A 14,172-nucleotide genomic window follows, 5' to 3' on the forward strand; every position below is an offset into this window, starting at 1 on the left:
CTTCTACGAGCGCGCAGTCAGTTGGCTCCGTCTCTTCCACAACTACCTCTACCTAGCGATCCTTAGCAAGCGCATCCACACGCTATAAGTTTTGTCTTTACATCGATTACCACTTGGTGTGCTCCTGGACCGCCAACAGCCAGTCCCAACAAGCGCCCCACTTTTGGATTGCAGGCGGATGTCACGTGTAGAGGCTGGTTTTTGAAGTCAGTATTGATTGTACTCATGTTAATGTTCCGCGAACTGTTTTGTTAACCCTGTGTTTTTTAGGTCTGTAGCACGAAAACTCTCGCATCCATGTCGTACATAACAGAGGCTCAACGGTGGCGTGCGTTAGCCACACGTGATCCCAACGCCAACGGGCACTTCTTCTATTCCGTCAAATCGACACAGATTTACTGCAGACCGACGTGTCCAGCGAGACTTGCGCGACGAGCCAACATCAGTTTCCAAAAGACAATTGCGGAGGCAGAAGCGTTAGGTTTTAGGGCATGCAAACGGTGTAGACCGAACGTTGAGAACGAAGACCCACAAGACAAAGCTGTCGCGAAGGCAATGGGTTTCATCGAGGAAGCGGTGAGAAGAGGCGACGCAAAACAATTGAAGTTGCACGATCTTGCGAAGAAAGTCGGTCTGACACCAAGGTATTTCCACAAGATCTTTAAAGACAAGACCAACACAACGCCACGAGAGTACACGAACATAGTCGCGGCGCAACACAGTAGCTCAAGCCCATCATCGGGGTCCGATGCAAGCCCTTCGAATTTGGAGAACTTCGACTGGGACACGTTCGACATCTCTGAGCTGGCAAAATACCATTTCGATTCAAATTCGACATTGAGCGACGACTTTATGGTACAGGCAGCACAGATCACAGCTGCCGGGTTTGGGGAGACCTCGATTGATGAGCAACCGATACAGCCCTGGGTCATGGGATCACCCGACGGTGACAATTCAGATACCGACTCCACACTGTCAAATGAGCAGTTGTCAAGCCTAAGTGGATGGGACTCTACTTTTATCGATTTCGGACAGTATCCAAGTACGAAACCGATACTTATAGATCCGACATTCGACTTCGATATCAATTTGGCCATGCTACTTCAGAATGATATGGCAGGTACCGACTTCACACTTGATGTGACACCAGACTTCGACATGTCCGCTGTTTCATCCGCACCAGCTCCACTAAGCTGACCACGCTGTGTACAATGTAGATCAAGAGCGCATATGACCAGCGCAAAATGTGCAGGAAATGTGTACTAGACGGATTGAAATATATTGTTCTACTCTTGCTACGTTGATTGCGCCGTGATGTCGCTGACCATGAAAGTCGCTGCCAATCACCACAATCCTCATCAAGATCGCAGCCGCGGCAACTGTAACTGCAGAAGCGCATCCGCGGAACGAGGTTGTATACACAGGTGCAAGGCGACACTCGTATCGTTCGTTCGAGGAGAATTTATCTGTCGTCCCAGAGTCAGTACATGCAGCCGATGCGTGCTTGTAATGCGTAGGGGAATATTCGCTCTCAGCGACCGTTTTATAAGCAGCGACGGCGTAGCATATGTCGATGCTAGCCATACCTTTTCCGGCTCTTCCTATAGATTGATATGGTCTGATGTATCTCATCTTCTAGCGTGGGGAGGGGTATTTTGCAGAAATTCAAACGTACCGCTGATGAGGGATTGCTGGTAACCTTACTGTTGATTAGCAGAATGAGAATCTATCAAAGTGCGCAAGCGAAGAAAGTGCGACGCAATGTTCCGTGGGCACACGATAGGTGCGACGTGCAGGTGTGAGTGAGTTGACGAAGCTTGGAAAAAGTTGAGCGAACCCCAATGTGCCAAGGCGACTAACTGCATTCAGCAAAAGCCCTGACCTTTGATCTGAGGAGAGCATCAACTTAGCAATATCTCATACAATCATTATTTGGACGAACAAGGTTTTCTACTTTGTGCTACTGAATCAGAACGTGGGGTCCTCCTCGCTTATCGGGACCAGATCGCCCTTGCCCTGAAAATGGGATGTCAGTGCATTCTGTGGACTTAATGAGGATACTGACCTTGAAGACCTCAGAGATATGCGCCTGCTCACTCAACATAAATCTGCTGGTCTGGTTTCCTACATCGGCTAGCTTCCTCCACTTCTCTAGATTCTCCTTGTGTCTCTTGTCTCCGTGCGCGACCTCTGCGTTCTTCCAATGTCCTTCAGAAAACGATATCAAGGTTGTGATCTTCTTGTTGGGGATGTCATAGACAGCAGAGACTACAGTACCTGTCTCTTCAAGCCAATTGATCTGCCAAAGCTCCCCGGGACGGATGCACTGGTATGTTGCCCTCTGGTAGTTGATACGCCCTGCCATTGGACCTCCGTGGATAGCATAAACAACACGATCTTCCGAGAAGCACCAAAGCTCGTACCGCCACTTCTCCGGGTTGCCATCTTTGTCTTGTGCGTCGTAGTCGTAAATAAGATGCGTATCCTTGATATCCTTATCGAAGGATGGGTGCAGTGGAGTGTTCGTCAAGAAATCCGGAAGGTTGTCGCCTGGAGCCATGATTATGAAGTGTCTGAGTCCTAGTGAAAGCGTGAAAAGGGTTGACTTTGCTCTTGGGGTTGTACACATAGGAAAACCCTTCAGCTTTGTACTTAATGCGGCACTACCGGAAATGGATGACGTAGCACATCACGACATGTACACGCCAGACCGAGGAAGCATCTCCTGAGCTCTTCGAACACCATCATCTCCTCCTTCTACAGCTCTTGCTGCTGTTGTTGTTGTTGGTATAGCGGATTGTTTGATCGCTCACTTCCATATCGCGATCGCAGTTCGACGTTGAGCACATGGGTCCTGCATGACGCGCGAAACGAGAGTGGTGGCACAACAGAAGCGGTCAGCGTAGTTCGGCGCACAGTTCGGCGAGGCCTACAAACACCTGAGCGGACCGTGCTGCTTGTTCTCAGTCCCAACGCAAACGGCGGAACCGAATGCTCATTTGATTGCCGTAACACAAAACCATATGCCTGATCAGAGGCTGTGCTCACGGCCCCCAGCCCTTCCGGTGGGGGGTCATCCGGAAAGGTAAGAGGCATGAGGCAAGGCAGCAACTGTGGCACATCGACATGTGCAGGGCGGAGGAATGAAGTATCGCCCCTGTCACGTCATGACATCTGTGGCTCGAATCGAGTTGCGTCCTCGGCTCAACATGATAGACTTCGCGCTGCAATAATCATACATTGCCGCGATTGAGATAACAATATTCGAATGGCCAGTGCATAGTGTTTGGTTGGCACTCCAGGTCGTTGCGCCAACAAGATGTCCCCGCGCCCGAGCCGCTTCGCCCCCGTCCAGCCCCACCTCCCGCTAGTGCAACCCACTGTGACGGCTCGTCTGGCAGCCCTGTGAGGTGTTGCTGGCTCTAGACTCGTGCGCAGGTGACGACTTCGATGGTGAGTTGTCGCAATAATGTTGTTCATCACGCCGCAGTCTGAGGGGCCGACGCCGTCGGATAGGTTGAGCTTGTGAGGGAGCTGATGGTGGAGCTGGTAAGGCGCTACAGCGCAACCCATCTGCTGTCAGCGCTGCCCACACCAAACGCCTGTCCCTGCAAAACGCGACAAAAGCCCGCCCGCCCGCCAAACCGTGTCAAAGTTCTGCGTCCGCGCTCAGAAGATACTCTTTACCGACAGTAAATCGCGCGAGTCAAGGGAGGAAGAACGTGGTGCAAAGAGTGCCCAGGTAGTTGGTGGACAACAAGCCCATATCATTGGAGTTCTTGATCGCCGAGCTCAAGCCCAGGAGGACATGGCATGCGTAAGACCAGTCGGCATCGTCCTGCACCCCTGGGCCGACTAACCGAATGGAAAAGGAATATGTAGCGTGTTTCCACAAGGACTGCATGCCATTTGGTGGCGGACGGCCACGCTGGGAACTCGTACAGGTCACCGGAAACGCCGCACTTCCAGCGGTCAGGACTCTCTCGCATGGGGTTTTGTCCCAGCAGCAAATGATTGTCTCAGCGCTCAGTTACATTGAGTTACGCCTGTATCCAGCTAGTTTCGCGAATAGCCCTGGCTCTACCCCATGTCCACCGCAACTTGATCCCGGCCCGGTCATGCAGCGTCACACAGGACAGACGCAGCATGACAGGGGTCAACGGGGATACCAGGGCCTCTAGCGCACCCTGCTCACGGGTCATCTCAGCTGTTTATCAGCAGTATCGGGCACTACAATTCAGCCTTCTGTTCATGAGCCTTTCGATGCCTTGACACATTCCTCCTATCTTGCAAATCGCCTCTGTAACAAGATAACTGGCGGTATTCCCAAACAACCTAGAAGTCTCTCTACTCCTCCGACTACCCACTCACAGCCAACCATCTGGATGCATTCAATCTACTATGCGCCCAGCATGGGCAGGGAAGACTTTATGTCCCATGAGCGCCTGGAGGCTCTACGCAGTTCCGCCTTTGAATCCGAGCACGCCTGGCAATATGACACATCTTACATGGAGCACGAGGCAGCTGCGGTAGCGCTTGAGCAAGAGATCGAACGGTCGTTAGCTAGTATATCACCAGATGAGAACTCGGACGAGCAGATCAGGATTATCAAGACACAAATCACAATTCACAGGGAGCGACAAAAAGCGCTGAGGCCCCATTTAGAGAGCGGTAGTGGTGATTTCGATGGATGGGGGAACGAATGCACATTTGTGCCTGCACCGAACCAGTGGGGCGCGAATGGGGACCTTGATGAGGAAAGCGAGACTTTGTCCTCTGTATGTCTCCTCTCTCACCATGACATGCAAACGAACTAACGTTGTCCTAGATACACAAACTTCTCACATGGCAATCATCGTCACCAATCTCTGTCACGCCACCCTATTCACCACTTTATGATGAGCTACCATCCCCAGATGTTCCTTACTCTTCAATGCTGGACCCATACCAGGCGCCAACAACATACCACCTCCATCGCACACGGGAGTGGACTGGTCTCTCTGGCAGCCGCAAATATGTTTACACGGCACGTGAGCATTCAGACAAGTATGCCATGTACATGCTCGAAGCCATGCATCGTGGTGATAATCAGATTACTGCAGCCGACTTCTTCCGGGCTGCTGAGTATCCTAAAACCTGCATTCGCATACTCCTTTCTGGGATCGAGAAACAACGCCTGTCCACATCATCAAAGGATGCCGCCTACAAGTCGCGATGCATTCATCTGGATGCCAAAGATGCTTTTGCGCAATCCATCAGGGAATACCCAGACCGGCAACAGAAGATCCCATGGTCGCCGCGGCGCTTCACTTACGGAGGTCGACGTTTTGTATGGAAGTCCGGTGATTCCAAGGATGACTCGATGCCGGAGACGCTGTACGAGTTTCGAAAAGATTGGGCAAAGACAGGCAGCCGAACAGGAAAGCGGTGTGATGATGCACAAGCAACAAAGCTAGTGTGGGGTGAAAAGAAGAGGAGCGGGAAAGTCGACAGCTACACAATCCATTTCGCTGGTGGTATGGACCAAGTTTTTCGAGAGGTGCTGCTTGCGAGCCAGATGGCACGCCAGACCTGTTTGTTCACGGCGATGAATTAAACTCCTCAAAACATGGGGGATGAGAGCTGGACTCAAAGAGGGTTGTTTGCGTATGCGCTGCGTGGCGCGAATGAATGATCGACTGGATCGACTGCTAGAGAAATAGATACCCCGGAGGCATCTCTTTCAGGAGACTTTATGATACCCATACCGATACGATCATTAGTCGTACTTCATCAAATAGTTTGAATACCATTCGACAGGCGGACTGATTATCTTCTGTCACTGTCTTCCCATTTTACAGGAAATTCTTCTCATTCAAATTCAAGCGTCTCAATTGATTTGATTTGTTCCAATGGTGTGGGAAAGCATTTGGCATGCTTAGATGACCCCTACCAACAGTGACGTAATCGCCTTACAGCTTACCTGCTGAACACACCACTTTGCTGCAATATTTCCGTCAGCCTTACGCGTTCAGCAAGGTCTGTGCCAGCGTTGCCATTGAGCTGGGCTTATCTGCGCATTTCGCAACGGCCGCATGTGTCGCTGTTGCTTCCTTCCACGCTAAATTCTCACTCAGCGCTCCCCACTGCAACCGTAGCTTAACGCCTACCGCTTTGCGGTGCCTTGTTGTACCCGACAGTCTGTCACTGAGCCTCCAACCGAAAGCCATAAATGCCATTCACCGCTTTGGTTCAAGCCACCGAATTTCCACCAAATCAGGAGCTGAGATAGGCGAACGTGCATATTGTACCTTGCCAGCTGTGCATCCCCACGCGCACGAGACCCAGGAGCGCCCGACCATCTACGAACACACCGTTGTATACGATTAAGCATGGCTTCGACACGCAGCAACACACTTCGCAGCATCACTTCCGAGTTCTGCTCAGCTCTGATTGCACCCCCTCCGCTGCCTGAGCTTCTGTCGCAGTACTTCTCGAATAATCCCAAGATTACTGAGCATGGACCCGAGTGGGCACGATCTCGCCTTCCCTTCCTCGCGAAGACCTTCACAGGCAAAGATGGATGCGAAGAGTACTTCAAGCTGATGACCGAGACACTCGCGATGTCTCTGGGTCCAGACGCCTTTCCAGACGCCAAAGCCTTTTGCGTCGATGCTGAGGCCGGAGTGGTGAGTGTAGTAGGAAAAGGCTACTTCTCAAGCCAAAAGACAGGCAGAGGCTGGGATGAGCAGTTCATTCACAAGTTCAGTGAATTCGACGAGCAAGGTAGGATAGGACACTGGGAGATCTGGGCTGATCCTCTGAGCGCTTGGGACGCTGTCGGCGAGTGAGACAACATGGCGCAATCCTAGAAGAAAGGCAGTCGAGTCAAGAACAAGCATACTGTCAATAAAAATCTTTAAGCACAAGAATCTTCATTATTTCCAATCTCGCACACAAGATTGAGGCTTCGATGTACCTGGTTGACCCCGCACCAATCATCTTCACCGAGGCTAACCTTCGCTCGACACAGCTTACTCGAACAACACCAAACGGCATGTAATTTAGCAAAGGCGACCGCCCGTAAATAAGGTGAAAAAGTGTTCACGGTTCCAAGCAACAAGAAAAGCAACTCAACATGGCCTCTTCGAAGCAATCAGCACGACATGACCTCAACGACGACAAGCTGGGCAAGTACCTACAACAGCACATTTCAATTCTGAAGCTTCCCATAATATCAACGAAGATCGGATATGGGCAGAGTAACCCGACTTACTTTGTTGACGATGCCAACAATGTTCGATACATCCTTCGAAAGAAGCCCAGCGGAACCATCATCTCGCCAGTTGCGCACCAGGTCGATCGAGAGTACAAAGTACTCGAAGCACTTGGAAAGGTTAGCGGTTTCCCAGTACCAAAAGTGTTTTGCCTATGTATGGATACGTCAGTCATTGGGACAGCATTCTACGTAAGTCATACTACGCTTGAAGCATACGACTGGCGCCAACGATGTGATAGGTAATGGAATTCGTCAAAGGCCGTATCATCACCGACCCAAATCTCTCCACCTTGCCACCGACCCAGAGGCGCTCAGCCTGGTTCTCGATGATATCCACGTTGGCCTGGTTGCACTCCATTGATCCAGATACCATCGGCCTTTCGGGCTTCGGTAAGAAGACTGACTTCTACACGCGCCACTGTAACACCTTCTCGCGCATAGAATCCCAGCAGGCCAAAGTCAAAGATATCAACACAGGCAAAGAATTAGGTCGTGCGCATTCAAACTTCGACGAAATTGTTGACTACATTCGCAAGAACGTGCCCACAGATCGCTCTAGCATTGTCCATGGCGACTACAAGTTCGACAACCTGATCTTGCACCCTACTGAGCCGAGAGTCATTGCAATTCTCGATTGGGAATTGAGTACGCTAGGAAACCCGATGATGGACGTGTGCTACGCGTGCGGCCCGTACTGGAACCGAGCGGCAAAAGGTGGCGCAGTAAGGGATGATCAGGGCGGTGAGGTGTATCTGCCTGAGAACCAGAGGAGTAACGGGATGCCCAGCATGGACGAGTTGGTAGATGAGTATACGAAGATCGCCGGGTGGGATCCTAGGACGGATCAATGGGAGATTGCAAAGGTGTTTCACTTGATGCGGGTATGTACTTTGTGATGTGATGCAGGGAGATATCCGGCTAACATCAGGGGTAGGGCAGCACGATCAGTCATGGGATCCAAGCAAGGACTATCAGCGGGCAGGCGAGCAGTGAGTTCTCGCACATATACTTTGAAAACACGAAGAAAGGGCTGGATACGGCACTTGCGATGGTACGCTCGATGAAGGATAAGGAGCCGTCCACGAGCGTTTTGTGAAGCACGTGCTGGTATGTGGCATTTTTGATTTGCGAATAGTAAAGGTGCAGAATAGTAGGGGGTATATCAATCTTAGGCCAATGGAAACTTCAACTCGCGCCAGTCACAGCAGTATCGCAGCTTGACTCTATCACACCAACACCATCTAGTTCTTGTAGCTCGGCGGCGCAGCCTCAAAGCCCGCCTGGCTCTCAGCCTTCCTTGCACGCCTGCGCTCCCGCCTCTCGAGCTCCTTCGCGACGGCCTTGGCCAGCTTCCTCCTCTCCTCACGCTCCCTCTCCTTGATGATCTGCTCCCTGCCTTTGCCTGACCACACAGCGCGGAATTCCTTGCGGAACTTCTGCTTGAAGGTCAGGGTCTTGTCGTTCTCCTCCTCAGCCTTCTTTGTGGCGTATTCCTCCTCATCGTCGGTGTCGAGGAAGTCGTCTTCGTCATCGATCAGCCGATCGGAAGACTCGGCGTTGACGGCCTTGAGGTTGCGCTCCTTGTCCCACTTCTTGGTGCGCGAGTATGCGATGCAGCCCGTAGTGAAGAGGACGACGCCGAGCGGGAAAGTCACGAAGACGCCCATGACCACGACGAGTGCGAGAAGGTCTTCGTCCATTTTGGCGGTTGAATAAATATTTGGTACTGTCGGAAAGGATTTGAAGGACTTCTTGATGTCGTATGGACGTGTTGTGGAGGGTTTCGAGGGTCGGTGACTTGTTGCCTGATATAGGAGACGTGTGTTGCCACCGCCCAGGGACACAGTTGTGGTGCCGTTGCCGCGGCGTGGCGGTGCACATTCCACATTACGTCATTCATCGCATTTTCACGTGCTTCGAAAACTATGGGCTTCGAGAACAATCCCATCCACGAACGGCCCGATGCCTTCTATCTGCTTTCCTGTGCACAATCAATTGTGGCTTAGTAGAGTTTTTGTTATACTAATGAAGCGGCTGCTGAAGCATCTGATGCGCCGGTAGTCGCCCTGGCCAACCGATCTGCGCACCAAGTACTGCTTCTGTACTGATCCCGACAAGTACCCATGGTATGTACGTCTCAGACACAGCCTTGCAAATTGGTGAGTCCATTTGTGGAACTATCAGTGTGGTGTGGGTGTGCCGTCCAGAAAGCTGGATTATGGGAATGTCACTGTTGATCTCCGTACCAAGGTCTTCTCCTGACAATCAAGACTGCTTGGCTGTAAGCACCTAGAAAGTCAAGACTTCTCTTGCATCGGAAGTAAACATCACCGGCATGAGCCCGTGGGTCGGAGTTGTTCCTTCCCGTTTACCTCGAAACGTTTCGTTCATTTTGCCCAGCAGCTGCCACGCTGAACCAAGACTTCCAAGCTGTGGTCTGTAGCACTGCGAGTATTATGTCATTATTCGGAGGCATTTCGTATGTTGCAAAAAATGTATCACAACGTGATGCAAAGCTGGGAAGGGCCACAAACGCGATAGTGCATTGAAATTCGATCTCTATCATTGATCGGCCGTCCGGACGCGTTTAACGTCTCATCAATCTATATGCAGAATGTGATGCCCATGGTATATGTGCCCTTCCCGTTTTGACGCCAGCGCTATGTGAAAAGCAAATGCGAACGGAAAGAAAGTGGTTAGATTACAGAGATAGCCGCCGAGCTTCAGAGCTCCAATGTCTAAGTACATACGAGAGGCGCTGATCCTGCAGACGACTTGTAGGGAACTGGGAAGGGGAAGAACAGGGGAGGGGTATAAAGGAATGTCTGTTGCAATTGCAGCGCGACGCTTGTTTGCTGCCAAAAAGAGTGAATGAGAAAAAGACAAAAACCTTATAATCAGTGCGAGAACGACACCCGTGCTCATAGGCTCTGCAGAACACATTGGACTTGAGCAATTTGATGTTGTGTTTGCAGTTCAAACGGTGTGTGCGATCAGCCTAGTGGTCTGCGACATCCTCGTCCCTCATGGGGTACAGAATATCGCCGACAACGACGGATCGCACGTGATTAAACAGGACGAAGAACCACATCGCGATAATGGCGATGGAAAGACCGTTGCCGACGAACAGAATTGTTTCATCTTGCAACGCGTTACCAATTGAGATTGTGGCAAGGGCGAAACCAGTGTTGGGGAAAACCATAGCCCACCAACCCAAGTGGAAGTAGACAGCCCATTGATTGATAACCTGGTGACGAATTAGTGGTGATTTTGCAAGACTTGATGCGGAAACTTACGGCCATAAGGGCAATCATGAAGAACCACATAGCCAGCACCCAGAGAAACAAAGCACCGACAATGGCCAGAGTACGGATGACTTTGCCATCCAAGAGGCCGTCGCCCTGAATATCGAAATCCTCGGGAAGAGCGTTGGCCATACCGATGAAAGCCAAGCAGGTGAAAGAGGGTGGACCAACTCCGATGAACATGGCTCCGCGATGCTCGCGGTCTGGGTATCCAACCTGCATGAGGCGGCCAATGTAGTGAGCATACATGAGAATGGCGACCGTGAAACCAAGACCTTGACATCCGATACCCGCCACGATGATGGGATACCTGGCGCCCAACGGCTGGTCAGCTGCAATGGTTGCAGAAATAGTTCCTGAAAGCATGATAGGGAAGATGGGAAGAAGCCACGAGGGCATGAAGCTAGTCAGCTTGTAGGTGTGTGCACTGAACAAGAAGGAGTATTGGAATACAGCCAGACAGAAGGCGAAGAATGTGTAGAGCCAGAACGCGACCGACATGGTAGTGATAGCCCAGGCGCGGTTTGGGTGATCGATCTCATAAGCCTGAATGATGTACTTCTGCGTTCCAGTGATGATGGTGGCTATCGAGAGGAAGAAAGGCCCCAAGAAGAGGGCCTCACGCTCGTGTGTGATGGAACCCTTGAAGGCACCAGGGAACTTGGTAAATCTCAGAATCATAGTTCCCGTGACACCAACGAAGAGGATGAGATTGAAGATGAAGAAGACAGCACCGATGGTAATCAATCCGGGGAAAGCATGGGGCTGGTTGGCAATCAGTGTCGCAATACCGCCCGTAGCCATGGTCAGAGTGTACCAGGCCCATGTGAAATGGCGGAGACGTTCACTGAAGGTCATGTATGGCTGGTTCGGGTCCTTTCTGTGTGGCAACTTCGAGTTGTGATCCCAGCCGCTGCCATGGCCATGATCATCGTGTTTCTGCTTCTCGAGGTCGATCGAGGCTGGAGGTGTAGGCATAGCCATGGGAGGAGGTCGAGACGAGGGGTCGTTGAAAGGGTTATCTACCACTGTGTTCTTAGAGTCGATAGGATAGCCATTGGTATCCACAGGTCCCGTGAAGTAGGCTTCGCCCGTTGGGTAAGGACCCGCAGGTGTCTGGACCCAGGTGTTGGTTCGGGTGGTCTGCTGTGACTGAGCAGGATATTGGCTCTCTTGCTGCATGTTTACGGGCTGTTGAACGTTCATGGGCAAATTGCGGTTATCGTGCTGAGGAGGGCCTTGATTGATATATCTGTTATCCGGCTGGTATGCCGGTTGTGCGTACTGAACTGCTTGCGGAGGAGACACTGGTCGGACTGAAGAAGGAAGGCCAACAGTTGGTCCTGAGTACAGGGCAGGTCGCGGATCAGACTGAGGACGAGAGTAGCTTGGTCCATTGTTGTCAAAGTTAGGGCTGAAGTTGTTCCTGTCTTTGTTGTCGAAGGTCAATCCCTCAGGCTGGAATCGGGAGTCCATTTTTGATGTGAAAGAGGTGGCCTGCACCGTGGGAACTAACGAATGGAGACGCCTGGAAAAAAAGTGAAGGAATATGACATGCAGAAGGGTGTAGTAACAATTATTAATTCAGCACCGGGCCGTTAGGAAAGGAGATGGACGCGAAGTGCGAGAGGCGAAGTAATAACAAGTGGGGAGCAGAACCAGCATGGGGGAGTGGGCGTTCCCCAACCCAAGGTCGTTTCGAACCATGTACCACGATTGGCACTAGACAATTCTGGCGGTTAGCAAAGTGGCTCTGAGTAGCGACGTAGGGGTGGATTGGGACCTTGACAAGCTTGGCTGGAGTGATGTGTTGCGTACTTGCTCCTGATATCCACATCAAAGCGCCGAATAAGCTTTGCGACACAGGCAATGCACGTGCTTTTTCAAAGCAACCTGAGGTCGTCTTCGCCTCATCCCAGTCCATAAACGGAAACACATGCCTTGGCAGCGTCCGCTCCGCCAAGGTGTTTGGACACAAGATCTCTTGAGTGCTGTGATAAGAGATTTAATGAACGCGTAACACTTGCATGTACTGTTGCTTGTGTAGATGCTTAGAACGAATGGTTGTGCAGACTCAGGTACAGTCTGAATCCACTGCCGCGCAAGCATTGGGCTAGTGCATTTCACCGAGGTGAGCTTGGCAGACGCTCCGCTGTGAAGCAGAGCACTTTGGGGTAATGGAGTTGCGGATACACGAGAATACAACGACGGAAGGAGTCTGTGTTCAGGGAGGACGCGGGATGCCGCCGCGGACCAGGGAAGCCCCCTACCACGTTACGGACCCCCCTTCTGGCTGGACCTGGCGGTCTCTGATATGGATCACCATGGAATGGTGAAGACCGGCATCTCCCGATTACCAATTGTAGACTAGATGGAGGGTAGGTCCGGGACTTAGGCGGCGGGTAATTGGCTGCGGCTCAAGTGCGGACTGGCGCCCGTCGAAAAGGTGTGAAACGGGTGACGAAACGTCAAAAGCGGACCCAATTGTGTCGGATGTTGATGCCAAGCAGCACAAAACGCATCCAAGAAAGCGGCCCCACCCACCTGGCGACGTGGAAGCCACAGCCGTGCACCAGATAAGCTTGTCGTCCTGATAAGATCGCGGAATAATACACACTAGTTGCTTTGGGAGTGCAACAGATCCTGTCCGAGACAACCATGAGCGATAGGGTCGCCGTCTCAACAATGCCCTGGGCCCACTCAGTGTTTGAGTGTTGCACAGCCAAGCCTAAGCCTGAAGGCAAAAAGCCTATCTCGACCTCGATAAAAATGTTTCCCCCCCAAGTGTGTTCCAAAATGTGCTCTCGGGGGTAATTCTGCTGGAGCTGAAGTGTTACGCTGGAGCACAAACCCACCTGGTGGGTGGTCAACGTGTACACCGCCGATGAAAGTTATGCTGATCGTTACGCGTCGCTCTAAGAGATTGCGACCTGTGGCCCAACTTGCCCATACCTAACTTCTGTCGCTACAAGACGAAGATCTTTGGGGGCAGTGCACTCGGCCAATACCCAAGTCAGCCTTATGTCGCAATCGGGCCGTTGCTTGGGCTTGAGTTAGGCGCATTGATGCACAGAGAAGGCTCCACTGTTTGACGTAGACAAGACTGCACGCACACTGTGACGCTTATCGCCAAGAGCAAAGGAATGGCATTGAGGCTCAACGGGAACCAGTGATGCGAAGAAGATCAGCGCAAGGTGACGAAGCCGAAGGGGCTGGCCGTCCCTTCATGGCGCTAACAGGGCCCACTTGAAGAACACCAACCCTGATGAGCCTGATCATCGACTTCAAATTCCTTGCAAGGGGCAATGGATAATACTACTTATGCCAGCAACCGTAGTACACAGTCTACTATTGAGTCGCGCTTTAATGATCGCTGCAACTACGTTATGATCTCTGCCCGATTGCGACCATGCATCCAACTCCTGATTCAGCAAGGAAGACATTGCGCAACTGACAGGTATAATGCCATGCATGTCTTGGGCAAAAGTCCAATTTACCTCTTTATTGTTCAATGAGTCTTATCTCTCATACCTGCATTCTTCGATGTATCGCAAGCTTGTAGCCGTGACCGTCGGCGCTGTTGTTCTTGGCCGAAAGGATTCAGGAGTT

The 14,172-nt window shown here is 51.5% G+C and overlaps 7 protein-coding genes across 7 annotated transcripts; 4 read left to right on the forward strand and 3 right to left on the reverse strand.

Annotated features, from left to right (window-relative positions):
* Positions 1-39: 39 nt before the first annotated feature.
* Positions 40-1,274, forward strand: C7974DRAFT_391368 (metal binding domain of Ada-domain-containing protein). Its single transcript, XM_046141577.1, has one exon. It carries the CDS (start codon positions 298-300, stop codon positions 1,195-1,197), a length of 900 nt encoding a protein of 299 aa, XP_045999561.1. The 5' UTR covers positions 40-297; the 3' UTR covers positions 1,198-1,274.
* Positions 1,275-1,968: 694 nt separating this feature from the next.
* On the reverse strand, positions 1,969-2,560 carry C7974DRAFT_374888 (Calycin-like protein; the record flags this gene model as incomplete). Its single annotated transcript, XM_046140173.1, has 2 exons — positions 1,969-2,016; positions 2,066-2,560. The coding sequence occupies 2 exons, from the start codon at positions 2,558-2,560 to the stop codon at positions 1,969-1,971; spliced, it is 543 nt and encodes a 180-aa protein (XP_045999562.1).
* A 1,672-nt stretch (positions 2,561-4,232) lies between these two features.
* Positions 4,233-5,870, forward strand: C7974DRAFT_391385 (uncharacterized protein). The gene is made up of 2 exons (XM_046141578.1): positions 4,233-4,778; positions 4,829-5,870. The coding sequence occupies exons 1-2, from the start codon at positions 4,386-4,388 to the stop codon at positions 5,594-5,596; spliced, it is 1,161 nt and encodes a 386-aa protein (XP_045999563.1). The 5' UTR covers positions 4,233-4,385; the 3' UTR covers positions 5,597-5,870.
* Positions 5,871-6,007: 137 nt separating this feature from the next.
* Positions 6,008-6,910, forward strand: C7974DRAFT_391387 (uncharacterized protein). The gene has a single exon (XM_046141579.1). It carries the CDS (start codon positions 6,372-6,374, stop codon positions 6,828-6,830), a length of 459 nt encoding a protein of 152 aa, XP_045999564.1. The 5' UTR covers positions 6,008-6,371; the 3' UTR covers positions 6,831-6,910.
* Positions 6,911-7,117: 207 nt separating this feature from the next.
* C7974DRAFT_432989 (kinase-like domain-containing protein) lies at positions 7,118-8,354 on the forward strand (the record flags this gene model as incomplete). The annotated part of the gene is made up of 3 exons (XM_046144885.1): positions 7,118-7,447; positions 7,498-8,139; positions 8,193-8,354. 3 exons carry the CDS (start codon positions 7,118-7,120, stop codon positions 8,352-8,354), a joined length of 1,134 nt encoding a protein of 377 aa, XP_045999565.1.
* Positions 8,328-9,110, reverse strand: C7974DRAFT_159162 (uncharacterized protein). Its single transcript, XM_046135919.1, has one exon. It carries the CDS (start codon positions 8,956-8,958, stop codon positions 8,500-8,502), a length of 459 nt encoding a protein of 152 aa, XP_045999566.1. The 5' UTR covers positions 8,959-9,110; the 3' UTR covers positions 8,328-8,499.
* Positions 9,111-10,040: 930 nt separating this feature from the next.
* Positions 10,041-12,237, reverse strand: C7974DRAFT_159205 (voltage-dependent anion channel-domain-containing protein). Its single transcript, XM_046135920.1, has 2 exons — positions 10,555-12,237; positions 10,041-10,505 (listed from the first exon to the last, which is right to left on the reverse strand). Exons 1-2 carry the CDS (start codon positions 12,037-12,039, stop codon positions 10,257-10,259), a joined length of 1,734 nt encoding a protein of 577 aa, XP_045999567.1. The 5' UTR covers positions 12,040-12,237; the 3' UTR covers positions 10,041-10,256.
* Between the last annotated feature and the right edge of the window lie 1,935 nt (positions 12,238-14,172).

This window comes from Boeremia exigua (genome assembly GCF_020726555.1).
Source record: "Boeremia exigua strain MPI-SDFR-AT-0100 chromosome Unknown C7974scaffold_4, whole genome shotgun sequence".
NCBI classification, from domain to species: Eukaryota; Fungi; Ascomycota; class Dothideomycetes; order Pleosporales; family Didymellaceae; genus Boeremia; species Boeremia exigua.

Bases quoted from the DNA above. Each gene is read 5' to 3' on its own strand.
- C7974DRAFT_391368 (XM_046141577.1), top strand. From the start codon at position 298: ATGTCGTACATAACAGAGGCTCAACGGTGGCGTGCGTTAGCCACACGT.
- C7974DRAFT_391387 (XM_046141579.1), top strand. From the start codon at position 6,372: ATGGCTTCGACACGCAGCAACACACTTCGCAGCATCACTTCCGAGTTC.
- C7974DRAFT_391385 (XM_046141578.1), top strand. From the start codon at position 4,386: ATGCATTCAATCTACTATGCGCCCAGCATGGGCAGGGAAGACTTTATG. The intron at 4,779-4,828 runs GTATGTCTCCTC...ACGTTGTCCTAG, and splicing joins AAAGCGAGACTTTGTCCTCT to ATACACAAACTTCTCACATG.
- C7974DRAFT_159162 (XM_046135919.1), bottom strand. From the start codon at position 8,958: ATGGACGAAGACCTTCTCGCACTCGTCGTGGTCATGGGCGTCTTCGTG.
- C7974DRAFT_159205 (XM_046135920.1), bottom strand. From the start codon at position 12,039: ATGGACTCCCGATTCCAGCCTGAGGGATTGACCTTCGACAACAAAGAC. The intron at 10,506-10,554 runs GTAAGTTTCCGC...ATTCGTCACCAG, and splicing joins TCATGATTGCCCTTATGGCC to GTTATCAATCAATGGGCTGT.